This window comes from Lissotriton vulgaris, chromosome 10 (assembly GCF_964263255.1).
Source record: "Lissotriton vulgaris chromosome 10, aLisVul1.2, whole genome shotgun sequence".
Classification (NCBI taxonomy): domain Eukaryota; kingdom Metazoa; phylum Chordata; class Amphibia; order Caudata; family Salamandridae; genus Lissotriton; species Lissotriton vulgaris.
Window position 1 is genome coordinate 36,935,445 of NC_141698.1, and position 19,692 is coordinate 36,955,136.

The window sequence follows — 19,692 nt, forward strand, 5'->3', positions numbered from 1 at the left end:
CCTCTCCCTCACCAAAGACCCAAACACCGCCAAAACCAACCTACACGAAGGGATGAAAGACGTAGCCGAATGGATGAAGAACAGCATTAAACTAAATGCAGATAAGACGGAAGTCCTCATTCTAGGATCATCACCCTCCGCTTGGGACGACTCATGGTGGCCACCAGGACTAGGAAGCGCGCCCAAGCAAACGGAACATGCTCGCGAACTTGGGATTCATTCTAGACTCCTCCCTCTCGATGACCAGACAAGTCAACGCCATCTCATCATCATGCTTTAACATCCTACGCATGCTCAAAAAGATCTTCCGATGGATCCCCACCGAAACAAGAAAGACGGTCACTCAAGCACTTGTCACAAGCCGGCTGGACTACGGAAACACCCTCTACGCTGGAGCCACAGCCAAATTACAGAAAAAACTCCAACGCATTCAGAACGCCTCCGCCAGACTCATCCTAGAGACCTTCATTGACTCCCCGTCAACAAAAGAATAACGTTCCGTCTTCTCACCCACGCACACAAAGCCCTCTACGACCTAGGACCCAAATACCTCAACACGCGCCTGACCTTTTACACCCCCACCCGCCAACTACGATTGTCCAATCAAGCCCTCGCCACGATTCCACGTATCCGTAAAACCACCATGGGAGGAAGATCTTTCTCCTACCTGGCGGCCAAAATCTGAAACTCTCTCCCCACCCACCTCCGCCTTACACAGAACCACCTCTCCTTCAGAAAACAACTCTATTTGATAAGTAACATACCCCCCCCACACCCACCCCCCCTCAAGCGCCTTGAGACCCTCCGGGTGAGTGGTGCGCTATACAAATTTTAACTTGACTTGACTGAATTTGCAAGGATACAACCAGTGTTCCCTCCATATGCGCACCCACTACCAGATTGTGTTAATTCGTGCGGGGAGACGTGCGTGTGTTACGGCTTGTAGGGGGGCTTAGGGTTCACCTGCTAAAGTGGCGTTCAAAAGGCTTGTTTTTTCTCCCATTCCTTGAGTTTCGGCAGATTATACCCTATATCTGGAGTGCCATGTTCTGAGACACCTGCTCGTCGCCTCACGCATGGTTTTGAAGGTTGCGCTGTAACCTTTCAAGGATGGTTTGAGTGTCTTTTCTGAAAACATGACAGTGTCAAAGTTCACGTTTAACGCCCAACAAGAACTAGGTGCGTGGAACGAGTGAATTGGTATTCACATTTATTTAATGTTTTCAAGAGTTTAGAATTTTGGCCATATGGTGGATTTACCTAGGTTTTAAAATAAATCTCATGTTTCCGGTTGGCCCCACTTCCCGCTGCTTTCTGTGTGACAGAAAGATTAGGCATCCACGGGAAGGGTAGCTCGGTGGGAATAACTACCTGCTGCAGAGAATCCTCTAGACTCGAGTGTCAATACAATGGGGCAATGGTCTGTCTGTACATGTTTATTTTAATAGTTAGTGTTTATTCGTCAAGTCAATTGTCTTAATTTCATGACCAGGGCAGGATACAGTATGAGACAGTTCCGCAGGGATTCGAACACATCTCGCAGCTGCAGGGCGATGAACCCACTGATCTACAAGTCACTCAGTAAATCAATTTTATAGTTTACAACATCTGTGATCTCTGATCAGAGAGTTTTAAAGAGAGACTCATTAATCCCCCACTGTGTGAACTGGAACAAAACATTTCTAGCGGGAAAAAGTACAACAAATTATGTTGCTTACAAATAGTTAAAGGCAGATTAGTCACAACTACATTAATACACCGTTATGACAAGTGAAATGTCAACGTTTTAAAGAGACAAGCATTTAAAAACAAAGTTAACAGTGGAAGCAATGCAGGTAATAAAAAAGCATTTGCAATGCAATAGGTCTCGCATTTACGTGAGTTTGAGCTATTGACATTGCAAATGACCATGTCTTTTATTTTTGTTTTCGTTTTTAAAAGATAAGTAAAAGGCAGTGTCATTTACAATGTCAATAGCTTAAACTCGGGTAAATGCAAGACCTATTGCATTGCAAATGCTTGTTTCACATGTGGGGCCACCCAGACATAGACCTGTTCGCCACAAACGCAAAATGCCCAACCTTCGTCGCCAGGTATCCACACCCATTGCCCAAAGGCAATGCAATATGGATGAATTGGTCAGGCAGATTTGCGTACGCCTTTCCCCCACTCTCGCTCATTCCATTAGTAGTACGGAAGCTCAAACAGCAGTCTCTCAAAATGATCCTAGTTGCTCCAACATGGGCCACCCAACCATGGTTCACAACACTCCTGAAACTCTCAGGAGTACCACACCAAAAACTACACCTCTCCCCAAACCTACTCACACAGAACCATGGAGAGATGAGGCATCCAGATCCAGCTCAACTGAACCTTGCAATCTGGCTCCTTAAGTCCTATAGTTCGGTTCCCTTAACCTGCCACTGATTGTATGAACTTACTTAAAGAAGCAAGACACCCTACTACTAGAGCTTGCTATGCAGCCAAGTGGAAAAGATTTGTTATCTACTGCAATAACAATAACATTGACCCACTAGATGCTTCAATTCAAAACATTATTTTCTACTTACTGCATCTACAAAGATGTAATCTAGCATATACATCCATAAGACTACATCTGGCTGCCCTCGCCGCTTACCTACAAAACATACAACATTTGTCACTGTTTTGGGTGCCTGCTATCAAAGCGTTCGTGGAAGGACTTAAAAGGATAATTCCTCCTACAATTCCACCCTCTCCAGTGTGGAATTTAAATAGTGTCCTTACTAGGCTCATGGGCCCGCCATTTGAACTTTTACTCAAATGCGAATTGCAATTCCTTACATGGAAAGTAGCTTTTCTAGTTGCGATCGCCTCTCTCAGCAGAGTAAGTCATATCCAGGCTTTAACTATAGAAGAACCATTCATACCAATACACCATAACAAGGTGGTTCTCAGAACAAATCCAAAATTCCTTCCCAAATTAATCTCTGCTTTCCATCTTACTCAATCTGTGGAGTTACCCATTTTCTTCCCAAAACCAGATTCTGTAGCAGAGAGAGCTCTTCACACACTAGATGTCAAAAGAGCTATACTTTATTACATTGACAGGACTAAACCCTTTAAAAAAACAAAACAAATGTTTGTAGCTTTCTCTCCACCTCATAAAGGAAACCCCATCTCCAAAGCTGGAATTGCCAGGTGGATAGTCGAATGTATTCAAATATGCTACCAAAAAGCAAAACGCATTTTATCAATTCCCCCAAGAGCGCACTCAACACGCAAACTAGGGGCTTCCATGGCATTCTTAGGAAACATTCCCTTAGATGACATTTGTAAGGCAGCAACATGGTCTACAACACACACCTTCACCAAACACTAATGCGTTGACGTGCAGGCAAAACAAAAGGCTTCTGTGGGCCAGGCTGTTCTTAAAACACTTTTTCAAACCACTGCAACAGATACAGGTCACCACTGCTAAGGGAGAGTACTGCTATACAATCTATTCACAAGTATGTTTTTTGCAGCTCATATGCCTCGAGCAGAAAATGCTACTTACCAGTATGCATCTGTTCTTGGCATGTAGAGCTGCAGAATTCATACGTATACCCACCTCCCGGTGCCTCTATCTGTTCCAGTGTTAGCTTACTTGGATACATTACACATGGACATCTTTTCTCTTTCTTACAAACTTTATTATTTCGCTTCATGGCGAAAAACAATCTGGGGATGGGGTCGATGCCCATGCGCACTATCGTCCAAGGGAGGAGTCGCCCATCTTGTGACTACAAAGACTTCTTCCAAGACAACAACAAACTAACATCCGAGCTCAACACCAGATGGCGATCTATGCACAAGTATGAATTCTGCAGCTCTACATGCCAAGAACAGATGCATACTGGTAAGTAGCATATTCCTTTCATACTTCTTTCACATAAGAGGACTCTGCAGAAAGATAATGTAGGTATATTTTGCCTTCATTATTTTCACCCTCTTCTTCTGCGACAATGTCATACGTCAGATGTAGAAGGAACCTGGAACTGCGAACCTTAGTGCACAAAGTTGGGTACGGAAGAGATACAAATTTTGAAGATGCCCCTTCATCAATGTTGCAGGTTACCACTACTGCACAAGTCAACGAGGCAGACCATTAGGACTGAATCCCTGGTCACTAAATTTAGTAATTTCACTACTTGGAACTATCACAGGAATGTGTGGATGTGCTAGACCAGGTGACTAAAACAGTTTCTTTAATTTTTCTCTCTTTTAAAAATGAGTAAAGGAAAAATGTTAAAACAACAAGGTAGTTTCATATGCTTTTTCAGCTTGTCCATTTTGTTGTGTTTTATACATTTTCTATAATTTTGTTAAACCGTTATGTCCTGAATCCCTCGGGTGCACACAGATGTTCTAATGTTAATTTAATGAAGGTACTCAAATCTTTGACAAAGTACTTTTGCCACAGGCATGTAACCTTTTCTTCTCAATCATAAGAATCTCTTTATGGCAGTCTACAATTTTAGTCTATGGTTTGAGTAGTGCACATGAACCAGCCCTGCTATAAACTGCCTAAAATATAGATGGAATGTTACTTTTCAGTTTGTAAATATTCCTTCCTATCTGACTCAATTTCTATACTTTAAGCTGAAGAGTTTAAAAAGTATTACTTTTGCTGGGATTACAGTTAGGAAAAATTTCCATCTACAGTTTGCATTTTAGGCAGCTTTTGTCTCTGGTCAACTGCTTTAGGATCACAGACCTGGAATGGACTGTTCAGTGTTTATAACAGTGAAGATTCACAAGAAAGAGAATTAGGATTGCAAGTAACTTCCTCTTTTTCCCCTCGCAGTGATATTTAACATAGATTCACATAATACTTGTCCTTTTCCCAGGTGAGCCATAGATGACTTTTGTAAATAGTAGGTTTCTCAGGTGAGACAGACTAACTTTTATTGACTTAAAGGAGGCCTGCTCCCTTCCCCACCTCAGACTAAAGATTAATTACTGGAGAAGATGCGCATGGCAGACTACTGAAAATGTCATAGCTTTTGAAGGTGATAAAACTGACAGATCATTATCACCACTGCAGGCAAGAAAAAAAGATGAAATAGGAAAAATCCCTGCAGCGAACCACAAAGAAAAATCTGTTTCGCAACTTAACAGTTGACAAACCTAGTCTTCTTATGTAGCATCTTAAAGTTAACTACCAATGAACAGGTAGTAAACAGTGGTCAACCAGTTCATATTTCTTTGGGAAGGTAGAATAACTGTAATCTAAAAAAAATACCTCATTTCCATAGTAATCTCTAGCATAGTTTTGCTACTTAGGAAATAATAAGATCCAATTCTTCCATTCCGATATTGTCACCAAACTATAACATAACTACACTGCACATCAGTGTGTAAGACAGATTCTGGTGACGTGGCAAGTCTGTAAGATAGGCAAATGCAGACCTTGGTGCTCCTTGTAAGTATATGCGTGGTAGACGGGAAGTTAATTACCTCTGACAAGTAAGTGAGACATGTGAAAGAAAGCTGATGGCACAGGCTTTCCTACTTGAATGTAGGATGGCTCTTAAACGTAAAGATTTAGATCTACCTAAACGGTGATTATTGGCTGCTGTGAAAAAATGCAAATAGAAATGTGTGCACTAAGTAGATATAATTTGTTTGTCTACTAACACCCAAGGGAACTTTTAAAGCTACTAATAAGGAAGAGCTGAAGTTAATGGTATTTACTGTTCCATCTTATCAGTTCTTCAGAAAGCTTTGTGCAGATTCTTTCCATTTTAAGCAGTACAGGTATTATTACTGTTGCTTTATTCAGAGAACTGTTTTCTGCTTGTGTGGCTTATGTTCAAATTTGTTTTCTTGTTTGTGTCCCTTCAGAAATCAAATCGCCCTTTGAAGCAGGATAAAAATGTCACACCAAAAGTAAAGCCTAAGGTGAGTGAGATTCTTGATTTTGCTCCTCTTTTTATGTATTTGCTCTCTGTTTACCTAACGGTGTGTCACCCAAACACATTTGTAGTGAGAGGGGGAAGAAACAATATCTCATCTTTGAGACTACTGAATATTGTAACAGATTTTGCAATCTGGATTTCTGTCTTCAATTTCACAATTCAAAAACTTTCATGTACTACATGAACAAGTTGAAGGGTGGCTGTTTTCTAAAGAATGTTGATGCCTTTCTGCAGAGCACCCAATATATTCTCACAAAAATATAATGTGTCCTATGCCTCTTACCAAGAAAATAAAATTAGGTTGTTTTTGTCTCCTTGTCCATCATGCATTTCTTCCCAGTATCCCCATCTTTAACATTTTTGTACATGTAAAATTTGTGGGTTAGTGAGTTAACTATCATTTGCGTGTCATTGCACTTTTGGTCTTTCATTGTATGAAAATCAGTGCTCTGTACAGCGCACCATGACTTCTTCTGCCAGGCACTAAATCATAAGTGGATAGGGTTTGCAAAATGTAATCTGTATTTGCCAGGACAGGCGGGAGAAATCTAAAGCAGACCAATGTCTATCCCACCCATTTCTTCCTGGTACAGCTTAGGAGCAGTGGGATGATATGTGCACCACCACTAAGATGTGGCGCAGTGGGTTTGAGACTTGGATTTGGTGCACCATGCTGCGATTCTGGGCAAATCACTTAGGCCCTAATTTGGATGTTGGTCGTAGGCATTTCCTGCGATTTCGGAAATGACCGACCTCTGGTCGGGGGTCCGAAAGCACAATTACACTACGACTCCCATTTCTCAATGGTAGCTTGTGCGGCAGTCAGAAACCTGCTGCAGCCAGAAACCTGCTGCAGCACATGCTCACATAGTGCAGGGATTTACAGTGACTCCCATTTCTCTATGTGGCAGGCACCTCACGGTGCAGGGATTTACCGGAGAGCACCACGGGTGCCCGGTCCGCCCCCAGGAAGAAGGGGGCGCCTGCAAGGTGCCCCCAAAGTTGCTTTCCAACAGGTTTTCCATGAAAGCCTATCGGAAACAGACATCATAATCCCGAAGGCGGAAATGCTGTCCGTAAGGGATTATGTTGCGGTTTTGACGGACCATGTTCAGTTGCATCTTAATTGTGCTTTCGGACTCCCAACCCAAGGTCGGTCTGTTCTGAAATCGCAGGGATTGCCTCCTTGAGCCCATCGCAAGTCAGACGGATTAACCGGCCGGTTTGAATTCCGACCACCATAATCTTATTATAGAGGTCCGAATTGAAACCAAGGATGTCAGTTTGAGGCTTTCCAAACAACATCCAAATTAGGGCCTTAAACTCCCTGTGCCCATGGACTGTGCCTGGATACCCTCATGGGTACTATATAAATCTACAAACTTTAACTACACTGGACGGCCATTGTGTCTTCATCTCACGAGAGGGAGACTCTTTGCCAACTTCCCTCCAGTTTCCTTGTTGTTCCATAGCTAATGCCCTGGAATCTGTACCAATAGTTTCCTACACGTGACAACAAACATTTGGGACCATTAGAAGGTGCCCTTAAAATGTGTCATCATTGAAAGCAACAGTTTGTCCTTTGCCATACAGATCTTGATTGCAGTGGTGAAATTGGTTGATTGCGGTAGTAGATCTGGGCCATTGGGCAGCGCCACTGCAACATTTGGTTCAGTGCCAAAAATGATCCTATCGAATGGAGCACAGTGACTTAGCCATTTTCGACTTCCCTTGGGCACAGAATCCAAAAAACAACTGGATGCAGCTTTCTCTGCTCGTACGCCCAAAGCTGTAGGAAACATCACTTCCTCCACCTTGGGAAAATGCTGTGGGGATTGAGGGCCATACTGAAATTATTATTTCTAGCCGAAAAGCCTCGTCCCATGCTGGGTCAGCCAAAGGTGGTCTTAGATGCTTGGGATTTACATGCTTTTGAGGAAGAGTCCGATTCTGGTTAACAGTGCTGAGACTTTGAACAGCTGCTGGAAGTGAACTGCTTGCTTGAGGAAGACTTGCTTTTTAGGTCGAGCCTTCGCAGCGCGCATGCGCTGCAAAGGAAAACCACCTTTTCCGAGCGCTTTGGCGTTTCAGCCAAGCACGTGCATGCGTTCCATTGCCTTCAATGGCAATGCATGCAAGTCAGGAGATTCACTCGCAAGAGCGCGTGGCCCATCTGGTCGCAATTATCGCTCCCGCGAGTGAATCGCGCCCCCCCCCCCTTTCCCCTCACCCCCTCCTCCCCCCTACTGCTTTGAATGACACATTTGGTGCCTTCCTTGTATACTCCAGTTTGAGCCAGTTCGGGGAGCCCTTGGCTGGCGCGAAACTGAAGAAAGGACATGGGTGTATCCTCCCCTCTGTCCAGCCTCTCTCTCGGGTGGGACGCCTGAGTCGTTCCAACACTTTCCCTAGGGTACTTAAGGGCTTAACGGTGGGTGGTTCCTTAGATTTGTCATGGGACAAGACTCAAGTGTGAAACCACGTCACTCTTCGACATTTTGGACACTTGGACTTTGCCTGGAACCGAGACTGCACCAAGGAAGACTCCTGCTGCATCTGTGTCTGTGCTTCTTCCAGGATCTTCATCAGACCTGTGGGCATCAAGGACACTCAGAGTAATCTCTCTTGAAGTGAAAGAGTCACTCCCTTGCATCTGCAGGTACTGCAACAAAGCTGACTGGTCTGCAGCATTTGATGTCCCATGGACTTCAAAATTCTCAGCAACACAGGTGGTGGTTCTGCAACACACTCGAGGCCTGACCTTTCATCTCTGCAATTCTGAGGCCCGTTTCCCTCATGGGAACTGCTGGGACTGATCCCCTGTGCGCCATGTTGACTTACCGTTGCCAAGGCTTGTTGGCTCTGCACAGGAGATCTTCGGGCTACAAGAAGCTCCAGCCTCAAGCATTTCTTCCTGCCAAGTACAGCGTCCTCACTGCATCCTCTGCACTGTGGACTTTCCTTCTTGGTGAGCTGCTCGAGGTCTTCTCCTACTTCAGTGGGCTCCCCTGCTTGCTCGGTGTATGAAGCTGGGTATCTTTTGCAGTTAACCCCCCCCCCACACTTTTAGCCAGACTTCTGATGCACTTTGACTTGACGTGCCCTGGGTCCCTGCCAATCAGGAGTTCTTTCCCAAAACAGTACCTTTGTTCCCTCAATTGGCCATATGCAAGTCACTTGTAAAAGGTACCATGGAAGGCATCTAAGGGATGCAGCACATATTTTGCCACCCTTAGTGGTCCTGTACCTTAACCCACACACACACACACACACACACACACTGCCATTGCAGGCTGCGTGATTTGGTGCAGAGAAAAGTGAAGAGTCGACACAGCACACACTCCTGTGTGCCACGCCTGCAACCCACTGCCTATGGTGTAGGTAAGACACCCCTCTAGCTGGGCTCACTATACCGCTGGTGAGGGTACAGTTGCATGAGCACTTTACCCCTACAGTGTCCAAGCCCATTCTTAGACATTTTAATTGCCGTAAAGAGTACATGGTCTGGAAGTTTGTTATTACTAACTCCACAGCACCATAATGGCTTTACTAAATTCGGGGAAGTTTGGTAGCAAACTTCTCAGTATAATAAACCCACACTGATGTCAGTGTGTGATTTATTAGACAATGCCTCCAGAGGGCCCCCTGAAAAACGACCAGCCTCTGGTGAGTACCCTGACTGGTACACCCCAGCCTGCCACCACAAGACATGTTTCTGGGGTGGGAGCCTTTGACCCCTCCTGGACTTCCCGACGTCACCTGCAGGCTCTGCACAGAGACCCCCCCCCGAAACCCCCGTCCCCCCACCACGAGTGGCCCGGTAAGGTGAAAGCCAACCTCAAAAGACCCCCCTGCTTCCAGCTGCTGTGCACCCTGGAGAAGAGAACCTGAGGTGCGCCTAGGTCCCTGAGCTCTCCAACTTTACTGCCTAGCTGTTGGTTCTTCCCGAGCCTGCAGCCAAAATCCAAAACCGCCAGCTCCAATTGAAAACAGGGCACCCAACGCCAAAACAATACCCTTCACCCGGCCGCTCCTGCGCAGCTGTGGGTACATCCTGTGCGCTAAATTGTATCTCCCTTTGCCCTGAGCCTAAGTCCAGGAGCTTTGTTCCCACAACCTTGTGGCCTGCTTGTGAGGAGCCACCAACCGGAGGCCCCCTATCTCCCATTGAATAACATTAGGCCTCAACACTGTGCACCTGGCCGCCCTAGTGCCGCTGAGGATGCTTTGAGAGTGCATCTTCGACCGTGTGGGAACCCTGGTTTTAACCCCAGAATGCCAGCTCCCAAAAACAAGTACTTCATTTCCTCCCCTAGCATTGCATTGACTGCTTTTCCTTGAAAAATTCTTCAGTGTGGAGTTGGTTTGTATGAAACATTGAAAAACTGCGTATGTGTAAAATCTGTATTATCCAGTATTGGGGTATCTTACATAGATTCACATGCCTGAATCATTCCCCGTTGCCGAGGCGGGAGTCCTGTGGTAATAATAAATACAAAAGCAGTGCCTTAGTAAGAAACTGTAGTAGGCTGACAAGACAATAGGCCCAAAAAGGCCCAAAGCTTATTAGCCTATCTACCTCATTGTATGAAAAGAACTGAAAATTAGTTCCAAACAATCAGATGCCAGCACCCTATATAACCTTCCCAGCAGAGGCAGCTCTCCTCAGATTTTCACCGCACGTCGTGTGGAAGGGAGTCTCCCTGAGTGCCTACTCAGTTTTCTTCTTTTTCTATTCACGATGTCTGAAAAGAAAGCTCTCTTCAAAGCTTGTAGGACCTGTTATAAAAAGAGGTTCCATGTAGATGATAAGCATAAAGACTGCACCTACTGTCTACATTCTAACCATGTTGTTAAGGATTGTAGGATTTGTAGAACCTTCCCCAGCCAAAACCATCTGGGACAGGGAGGCAAGGGTTCTTTTACGGCTCAAATCATCTTCTACAGATGAGGAGGACAGAACCTCTACTTCCAGCAAAAGAGCCAGATCCAGGGACAGCTCTTCTCCTGAGGAGAGGAAACATCACAAATCCTCTCAGAGAGCTTCAGAACACACAAGTAGGTCGTCTTCTCCTCCTTCTGGATTACCTTTATCTCCGCCTTCAGAGTCTTCCAAATCTTCAGCTACAAAAACAGTGAGTAAAGCCCAGATCAAGACTACTGTTTCTCTGGTGTCTCCTCATACAGTTTCTGTAACCTCTTCTACTTCAAGTACTTCATCTACGGTCTCTACAAGAGCTATAACCTCTCCGATTGTGTCTTCAAAAATTTCTACTACTAAGAAGTCTTCTGGGACTAAGGAATCCCCTTCTGTCACTCCATCTAAATCGCTGTCGACGTCAATCTCATTGACGACGGGTCCTTCATCTACAAAGTCCTCGTCGACAAAAACCCTGTCGACATCGAAGTCATCGTGGACGAAGAGCCCGTCGACGTCAAAGATATCGTCAACGATGAACCCCTCGACGGCAGTCTCATCAACGAAGAGACCGCCAAAGACAAGCCCGTCGACGGTAGTAACGTCGACTAAGAGCCCCGTCGACGGCTGCCCCGTCGATCACCCTCCCAGTCGACGGCGGCCTTGTCGACGAAGATACCATCGACGACATCATTGTCAACGGCTCAGTTGTCTATTACACTTTTGGTCAAGACACCCCTGTCGACGAAGAGTCCATTAATGACTAGAAGTCCACTTGCGAGAACTTGGTCAGCGATTCAGCAGGTATCTCAAGCGTCGCCTGTTACGTACACCCATTTTCAACTAAAAACGTACCATAGGCAAGACTATACTAATATATCTCCGTTGTTACCATCACATATCTTGGATTATTATTATTATTATAAATTTGATAAAGCGCTTGGTTACACCTGCTGGTGTGTCCCCGCGCTGGTAACTGCTGTTTGTTTCCATTAGAGTGGGATTCTGTTGTGGTGAGAGGCCCTATTTGAGGCATTGAGGATTGGGGAACAGGATTGTTTTCAGTTCTTTGCGGATTATATGTAGAAGAGGAATCTGATGAGGATGACTTGGAGGAAGAAGGTCCTTTTGGGATTGCACGCCATCCGTCATAGTTGCGCATAAAATGTCAAGAAGAGGAAGACTACCAGGAAAAATTTTATTCAGAAGACTTGTGTACGCCATATCACAGGCAGTTTCATAAGGTTCCAGGTTCGGACGAAACAAGTCATCTTCCTCCTTCTCTGATTTGCAGGCCATGTTGGCTGTTATCGGCAGAGGTTTCCACCTACACTGACTACTCCAATTTTACATACCATGCTGGCGGTTATACCTACGCCACCAATAGAAGATACTACTTCTCTGAGACACCATCTAGAAGCTATACCGCTAGGGGGGTCAGGATACTTCATCATCAGATGAGGATGAAAGAGAGGAAGGTGAATTGCTTAATGATAATGTACCTGGGGATCCTTGGGATGAATATATAATCCCCATGCCTTCGCCTCCTATGCCGCAACCCTCTGATTCACCACCTGAGGATATTGGCGGCTTTCATAACATTATGGAACGGGTTGCAGCAAGGTTCGAACTTCCGGTCACTATCGAACAATCTGATTGTTTTCTTCATGACTTTAAAGAAGGTTATAGAAAAATCACCAGAGCAATACCGATCATAGATTTTATTTGGAAGGAAGGTCTTAAGAAAATGAAGACACCTGCCTCTATATCCCCGGTCCTTCCTCGAATTGAAAAGAAATATCGAGCACCACCAGACACTCCATCTTTCTTTGTGGTACACCCACGTCCGGACCCTGTAATTTCGCAGGCTGCACAGCAGAGGTCAAAGAATCCACCCACCCCAATCTCAACCCCACCAGATAAAGAGGGTAGACGATTGGATTTGATAGGCAAAAAATGTTCTATCAATGCTGAGTCATCCTTCAAGGCAGCAAACTCTCTGGCAATCTTAGCATGTTATGACCGCCAGATGTGGTCAGAGGTATCTGAATTTTTAGAACTTATACCTGAAGATCGCCAGCAGGAAGCACGGAGAATTGTGCTCGAAGGGGAATGGGCAGCATCAGAAATTATTGACTGCGCCTTAGACATTTCTAATACTAATTTTCTGCAGCTAGCGGGGGCTGCTGTTCTCAGACGCCAGGGATGGCTCAAAGCAACCTCTTTTAGACCTGAGGTACAGACTAAAATACTGGACATGGCTTACGATGGTGAGTCATTATTTGGTAAGTATATAGATGACGCTTTGCTGGCCATCAAGACCGATACGGACACGGCTGAATCGCTGGGTACCCTACAGTAGAAAAGAGGATCTTTCAGGGGATCAAGAGGTCGTGGTTTTTCCACTAGAGGAAATTACCACAATCAACAAAACATGCAATACCAATATAAGCAGCCTTATTACTAGTCCTCTTACAGGCAATCCTCTTCAAACAATTTCTCTCGTCAGGGCGGACGACGACGGTCAAATAATCAAGGCCGTGACTCAAATAAAAGACAATGAGCTTTACCGGACGCCAGTCAAATCTTCTCCCCTCCCTGTGGGCGCAAAGATCTCAGTGTTTTTCCAACAATGGTAGCACATCACATCAGATCAGTGGGTCCTCGACCTTGTTCAATGAGGTCACTCTAGAGTTGTTAAGGAAACCACCTACGACCCCGCCCAAGGGTCCCCCTCCCCCTCGTCTTCACTTACTGTTCAGAGAAGCTTTAAACATGTTCCGCAAGAATGCAATAGAAAAAGTTCCAATCTTGCAAAAAGGGAAAGGATTCTACTCTCATTTCTTCCTCCTAAGGAAAAAATCGGGGGAGTGACGCCCGATTCTTGACTTGCGCAAACTCAACAAGTTTCTGAAGAAGCAGAGTTTTCGAATGGTGACGCTGGCAGATGTGTTGAGCTGTCTCAACGAAGGGGACTCTATGGCTTCTCTGGACATGGAGGACGCTTACTTCCATATCCCTATACATCCCAAACATCGCAAATACCTAAGATTCACAGTGGCTGGCATCCACTTTCAATTCAAGGTGCTCCCGTTCGGACTGAAATCGGCACCGAGAATATTCACAAAATACCTAGCTCCAGGCTCTGCCACTCTGAGGTCTCAGGGTATTCAAGTCTTCCGAAACCTCGACGGCTGGCTGCTCAAAGGACCATCAAAGCAGGCTTCAAGACAGGCTGTCAAAAGTTGCCTTCATCTATTCCCAAATGTGGGACTCACTCTCAATGCAAACAAGTCGCAGTTGAAACCTCTCCAAGTTCTAACTGGGAGCAACACTAGACACCAAACAGTGCAAGACGTTCTTTGTCAGAAGATCGTCAGAATAAGTTACAAAGCCTGGCAAAGGTAATTTCAAATAGAAAGTCCGTTTTTGTCTGAACATTCGCTTCACTTCTGGGGATATGCTCTAAGGCGATCAGCTTAGTCCCGCTTGCAAGGCTCAGGATGAGACCTCTGCAGGAAGAGCTGCACCGGCAATGGCAACAGGCCAGAGGGTCATTCGATGATTCCATAAAGGTGACCTCACGAATGATGCACGCTCTTCACTGGTGGTCAAAAAGAAACAATCTATCTCCGGGCCTCACGTTCCTGACTACTTCCCGAGTTTGTCCTGACCACGGATGCATCCATGGAAGGTTGGGGAGGACATCTCCAAGACCTTCAAATTCAAGGACGATTGTCTCAACAATATTAGCCGAAGCACATGAACAATCTCTAACTACGAGCCATCTTTCTTTCTCTGCAGGCATTCCTCCCGACAATCGCAAACTCCTCAGTGCTGGTGCGTACAGACAATACCACCAGCATGTATTACATCAACAAGCAGGGAGGAACGAGGTCTCTCTCCCTATCGCAGGAAGCTCAAGAATTGTGGGAGTGGGTTATAAAACATGGCATAACCCTCAGAGCAGAGCATGTCAATTGAATTCAGAATTCTCTGGCCGACAACCTCAGCAGATCTCTCACAGGTTGTCACGAATGGGAGTTGGAACAAGAACAGGTGAAGAGGATCTGCCAGATGTGGGGCACGCCAACCCTAGATCTGTTTGCAACACAACAGAACATACCAGAACAGCAAATGCCTTTATTACGCCAGCAGATTTCCTCAACAGGGATCAAGAGGGAATGCCCTGTCCATGCAATGGTCAGGGATTTATGCGTACGCTTTTCCCCCGATACCATTAATACCGAGGGTTCTGCAAAAAATGAAGTGGGAACATTGCAGTCTCATCCTAATTGCTCTTCGCTGGCCGAGGCAGTATTGGTTCTAAGAGTTATTCCTGTTGTCACAACAGTGTCCTGTTCGTCTAAAGCCCACACTCACAATGCTGACGAGAGAAAGTGGTCAGATTCTACACCCGGATCCACAGTCGCTTCACTTGCACGTCTTGCTCCTGACTTCTTAGAATGTAAGGATCTCAAAATTTCTCAGGACTGTAGAGAAATTCTATCTAAAGCCCGCGCTCAAAGCACTATCAAGACATATCACTTTAAATGGAAGTGTTTTTGTCATTGGTGTGAAACAAATGATGTTCATCCACTCCAAGCTCCACCAGAGGATATCCTTCCGTACTTACTATCCTTAGCTAAAGCAGGTCTAGTATTCTCATCTATCAAAGTCCATCTAGCTGCGATTTCTAGATTCAGAAAGAGTCCTAACAGACCATCAGTCTGTTCTTCGTCACTTATCAAACAATTTTTAAAAGGGCTTTTTCAACCTTTTCCTCCAATTCGACCTCCACCTCTGGAATGGGATCTCAGTACAGTTTCATCTCAATTAATGAGGTGGCATTTGAGCCAATTCACAAGGCCGAGCTCATGTCTTTAACCTGGAAGGTGGCACTTTTATTATCTCTCACTTGAGCCCGGAGGGTTAGTGAAATCAGGGCTTTCACAATTTCGGAACCTTTTCTGCATTTCACTAAAGATTACGTCACGTTACGAACAAATCCAAAATTCATTCCTAAAGTACTGTCTCAATTCCATCTAAACCACCCTGTAAAGCTGGAAACTTCCTTCCCGGATCCAGTTACACCGGCGGAAATGGCTTTGCACTCTCTAGACGTAAAACGTTGCTTGTAGTTCTACCTTCAAGAGACTAAGGATATCAGACTATCTAATCAGTTGTTAGTTGCTTATGGCCAAGCCACATTAGGACAAGCTGTGACAAAAGCAACTGTAGCCAGATGGCTGTCTTCTGTCATACAATGTTGCAATGATAAAGCCAACAAACCTTTGCACAGAAAGGTCAAAGCACATTCCACCAGAACTATGTCGGCTTCTACAGCCTTATATGCTGGGGGCACATTGGAGAATATTTGTCGTGCTGCGACATGGAAGAATGTCCACACGTTCACGAAGCACTACTGCTTAGTCTGCGTGGCACGACGATGCATCAGTGGGACAAGCTGTTCTTCAAAATCTCCTTCATTAACCCCTTCGACACTCATGACGAGCTGGGCTCGTCATGGTGTAGCCTCCTCATACACTGATGACGAGCCCAGCTCGTCAAAAAACAATGAAAATAAGCAATTCCCAGCACAGGAGGGGAATTGCCTTAGCAGCCATGGAGTTAAGGTTAGACGTTTAAATGTCTGTCATATTTCATTTATGATGTATAAGTATGATCATATTCACTGTAATGTTTCTGATTGTCAAGTATTGTTTTTTAATATGCAGTATGTTAAATGGCTATAACTACTTCATTTCAGAAGGTTCTGCATGGGCATGTATTTACATATTCTAGTGCTCTATAACCTTCCGATGTATGGGGGATATGTAGATTTACGCCTTGTCTCCCACCTTCCGCAAACGACATTATTAAGCTTACTGCTTGCTATTCTGATTCAGGCATGTGAATCTATGAAAGATACTCCAATACTGGATAAGAAAATAAGTTACTTACCTGTAACTACAGTTATCCAGTATTGGTACCTTTCATAGATTCACATGCGCCCACCTTCCTCCCCGGCAGGGCAGTTCTCTAATGAGGATACATACTACTCACTTGAGCTGCCTCTGCTGGGAATGTTCTAGAGGGTTCTGGCATCTGATTGGTTGGAACTATTTTTCAGTTCTTTTCATACAATGAGGTAGATAGGCTACTAAGCTTTGGGCCTTTTTGGGCCTATTGTCTTGTCAGCCTACTACAGTTTCTTACTAAGGCACTGCTTTTGTATTTATTATTACCGTGGGACTCCCGCCTCTGCTACGGGGAATGATTCAGACATGTGAATCTATGAAAGATACCAATACTGGATAACTGTTGTTACAGGTAAGTAACTTATTTTCTTACTTACCTTTTGTCTAGGAAGTTTTTCAGTGTGATCTCTAGGCATATCAAACTGATTAGCAAAAGTAACTTAAAAAGTAATCCAGTAAGTAACATGCAAAGTAATCTGTAAAGTAACTAAAAAGTAATTTAGAACGTTTGACTTTCCTGTAAATCAACCAACTGCATTTAAACCTGCATTCAACGTAAATCACTGCATAAGATTTTGCAAAGTATCACCTGCACCAGGCTTGGCTTGGTTCTAGAAATAAAAAAACTGAATAATATTTTTGATACAAACAAATTCGTCTGAGTTCAGTCTTTGAGTGTGTGACATCATTTCTTGCTTGAGTGTGTACAAAAAATGCTTAACACTAGCCTCTGATAAAGCTTTCTGGCTTGCCCACACTACCACATATAGAGAGTAAGGTGCTATCTACTTTTTGCTCTGCCTTCCTTTGGGGTTCCACTGGACTCTGTTCACACTATACCTCATTTTGGTATAGTATATACAGAGCCAGCTTCCTACACTCTGGGCCTGCTCTGACTCTCCTGCTGTTAGTGATTTCCTTGGACCTTGCTGGTCCCAACGTTGCTCCTTGTTGATGCTTCTGCCGGACACCGACATCCGACGTTGGACAGTGCGTGAACAGCTCTTGGTGTTAGTCAGCGTCGCCTTGTCCTTCCAGCTGCAGCGACAAGGTCACCGTCAACACTTCTGACATTGGTGGGCATTGCTCTTCCATGCCTCCTGGTCACCACCGAGTGGCATATACTGTCCCCTCTGCTTACAGGTTCTCCTCTTTAAGAGTCCACCCTTAAATTCCACCAGACTCTTGCACAGTCTTCTCCATCTACATGTCCTACAAAATCTTCCATTGTGGTGTACGGCTGTTTCCAATGTCACTTTGCACCTATGCACCCAGTTTTCCTGTTGTAGTAATCTTGGTTCCTGGGATATTCATGGGTTTGGTGACTCTCCAACCTTCTGTCTTTCACAGGGTTTCTTCAAGCTCCACTGAAAAGGGCCCTTCTTAAAAACTAGAACTGCAACTTTCCCGTTGACTTTTAATGGGCACGTGGCTATGTTTCCTTTCTTCCCACAGCCTCCATGGGATTCCTGGGTACTTACCTTGGGTGGTTCCTTGTAGCCCCAGCTCCTCTGAGTCTCCTAGTCCTGTTCCCCATCTTCGGTCACAGTTCGCATTCCCCTTTCTTAGTATATGGTTTGGTCTCACCCTTCAGACCACTGTATTTTGTGCTACTTACTATATTGTAATTGAAGTATTGTTTTGCATTTGTTTAGATATCTCTGGGTGTCAGATATACCAATGTGTTAGTGACCCGGTCACTCTACTACCGCACGGCCACCGTGTGCCCGGATTCTGCTGCCACTGCCTGCTTGGCCCTCTTGCTGCCGCCTCTCCTTAGGGCCCCTACTCTCCAGGCTTGCCCTCGCTCCCCAGGCTTGCCCTCGCTCTCCAGGCTTGCCCAGGCTTGCCCTCGCTCTCCCCCGCTCCGCTTTCCCGCTCTTTCCAACCCCCCCTCTGCTCCCCGCCGCTGCTCTCCTGTCGCCCGCCCCCTTCTCCTGTCTCCCGCTCCCCATTCGCCGCCCCCACCTGCTCCTCCTCCCCCCTCCCACTTCGCCATAAATGACGGTAGCCGCGCGTAAGCGCAGCGGGCACGCCGATTGCGTGCCAAAGGCAAGCCCGTCTGCGCCTGGACCGCGCCCAGCGCCAGAACCCCTGGACCCCGCCAGAGCCAGCCAACCCGACTGAGCTACATTTGATTTGATTTGTCCATTTCTAAAGCGCGCGAATGCCCGGGGGTGTCTTGGCGCTATGAATTGTCCAGTTTCCGGTGCAGGTCTGGAGTTAGTGAAGTTTATGCGGTGAATAGCCAGGTTTTGATTTTCTTTCTAAATATCTCCAGAGTTGGGCTGTTTTTTACATCAAGTGGTAGTAAGTTCCATGTCCGTGTTGCGTGAACGAGGAAACTTCTTCCTCCCCAGTTTGATCGTTTGAACGTAGGTATCGCTATCAGTTTTTTTTTACCAGATCGGAGAAGCCTTGAAGGTTCGTAATGTTTCAGGTGTGTTTTCAGGAAGTGAGGACCTTTGCCCTGAAGTGCTTTGTAGGTCAAGCACAGTGATTTGAACTTGACTCTTTTGGCCACAGGTAGCCAATGGAGTGTCTCTAATTTATGACTAATAGGCTGAAACTTTGGAATTTCCAGTATTAGTCGTGCCGCTGCATTCTGGAGTCGCTGCATTTTTTCAATGATTTTTACTCTGGCTCCCGCATATAATGCGTTACCGTAGTCCAATCGAGACAGTGCAAGGGCTGTCACTACCGTTTTGCGTGTGTCTTGAGGCAGATATGGGAGTATTTTTCTTATCATTTTTAATATCAGCCAGAAAGACGAGGCTAGTTTGTTTACTTGGGCTTCGTATGTTAATTTGGTGTCTATCATGAATCCCAAGTTTTTAGCCTTCTCTGAGGG

General features: G+C 45.3%; 1 protein-coding gene across 23 annotated transcripts in view; it reads left to right on the forward strand.

Annotated features, from left to right (window-relative positions):
• The window catches only part of LOC147684447 (uncharacterized), a 1,151,265-nt gene that overhangs the window by 445,906 nt on the left and 685,667 nt on the right, over nt 1-19,692 (forward strand). For 15 of the 23 annotated variants that reach the window (XM_086940376.1, XM_086940378.1, XM_086940381.1 and 12 more), the window contains exon 10: nt 5,866-5,925. In XM_086940376.1, coding sequence (XP_086796502.1) covers nt 5,866-5,925 — 60 coding nt within the window. The remainder of the gene's footprint in view (nt 1-5,865; nt 5,926-19,692) is intronic. The other 8 variants (XM_086940390.1, XM_086940377.1, XM_086940386.1 and 5 more) reach the window with 1 other exon arrangement.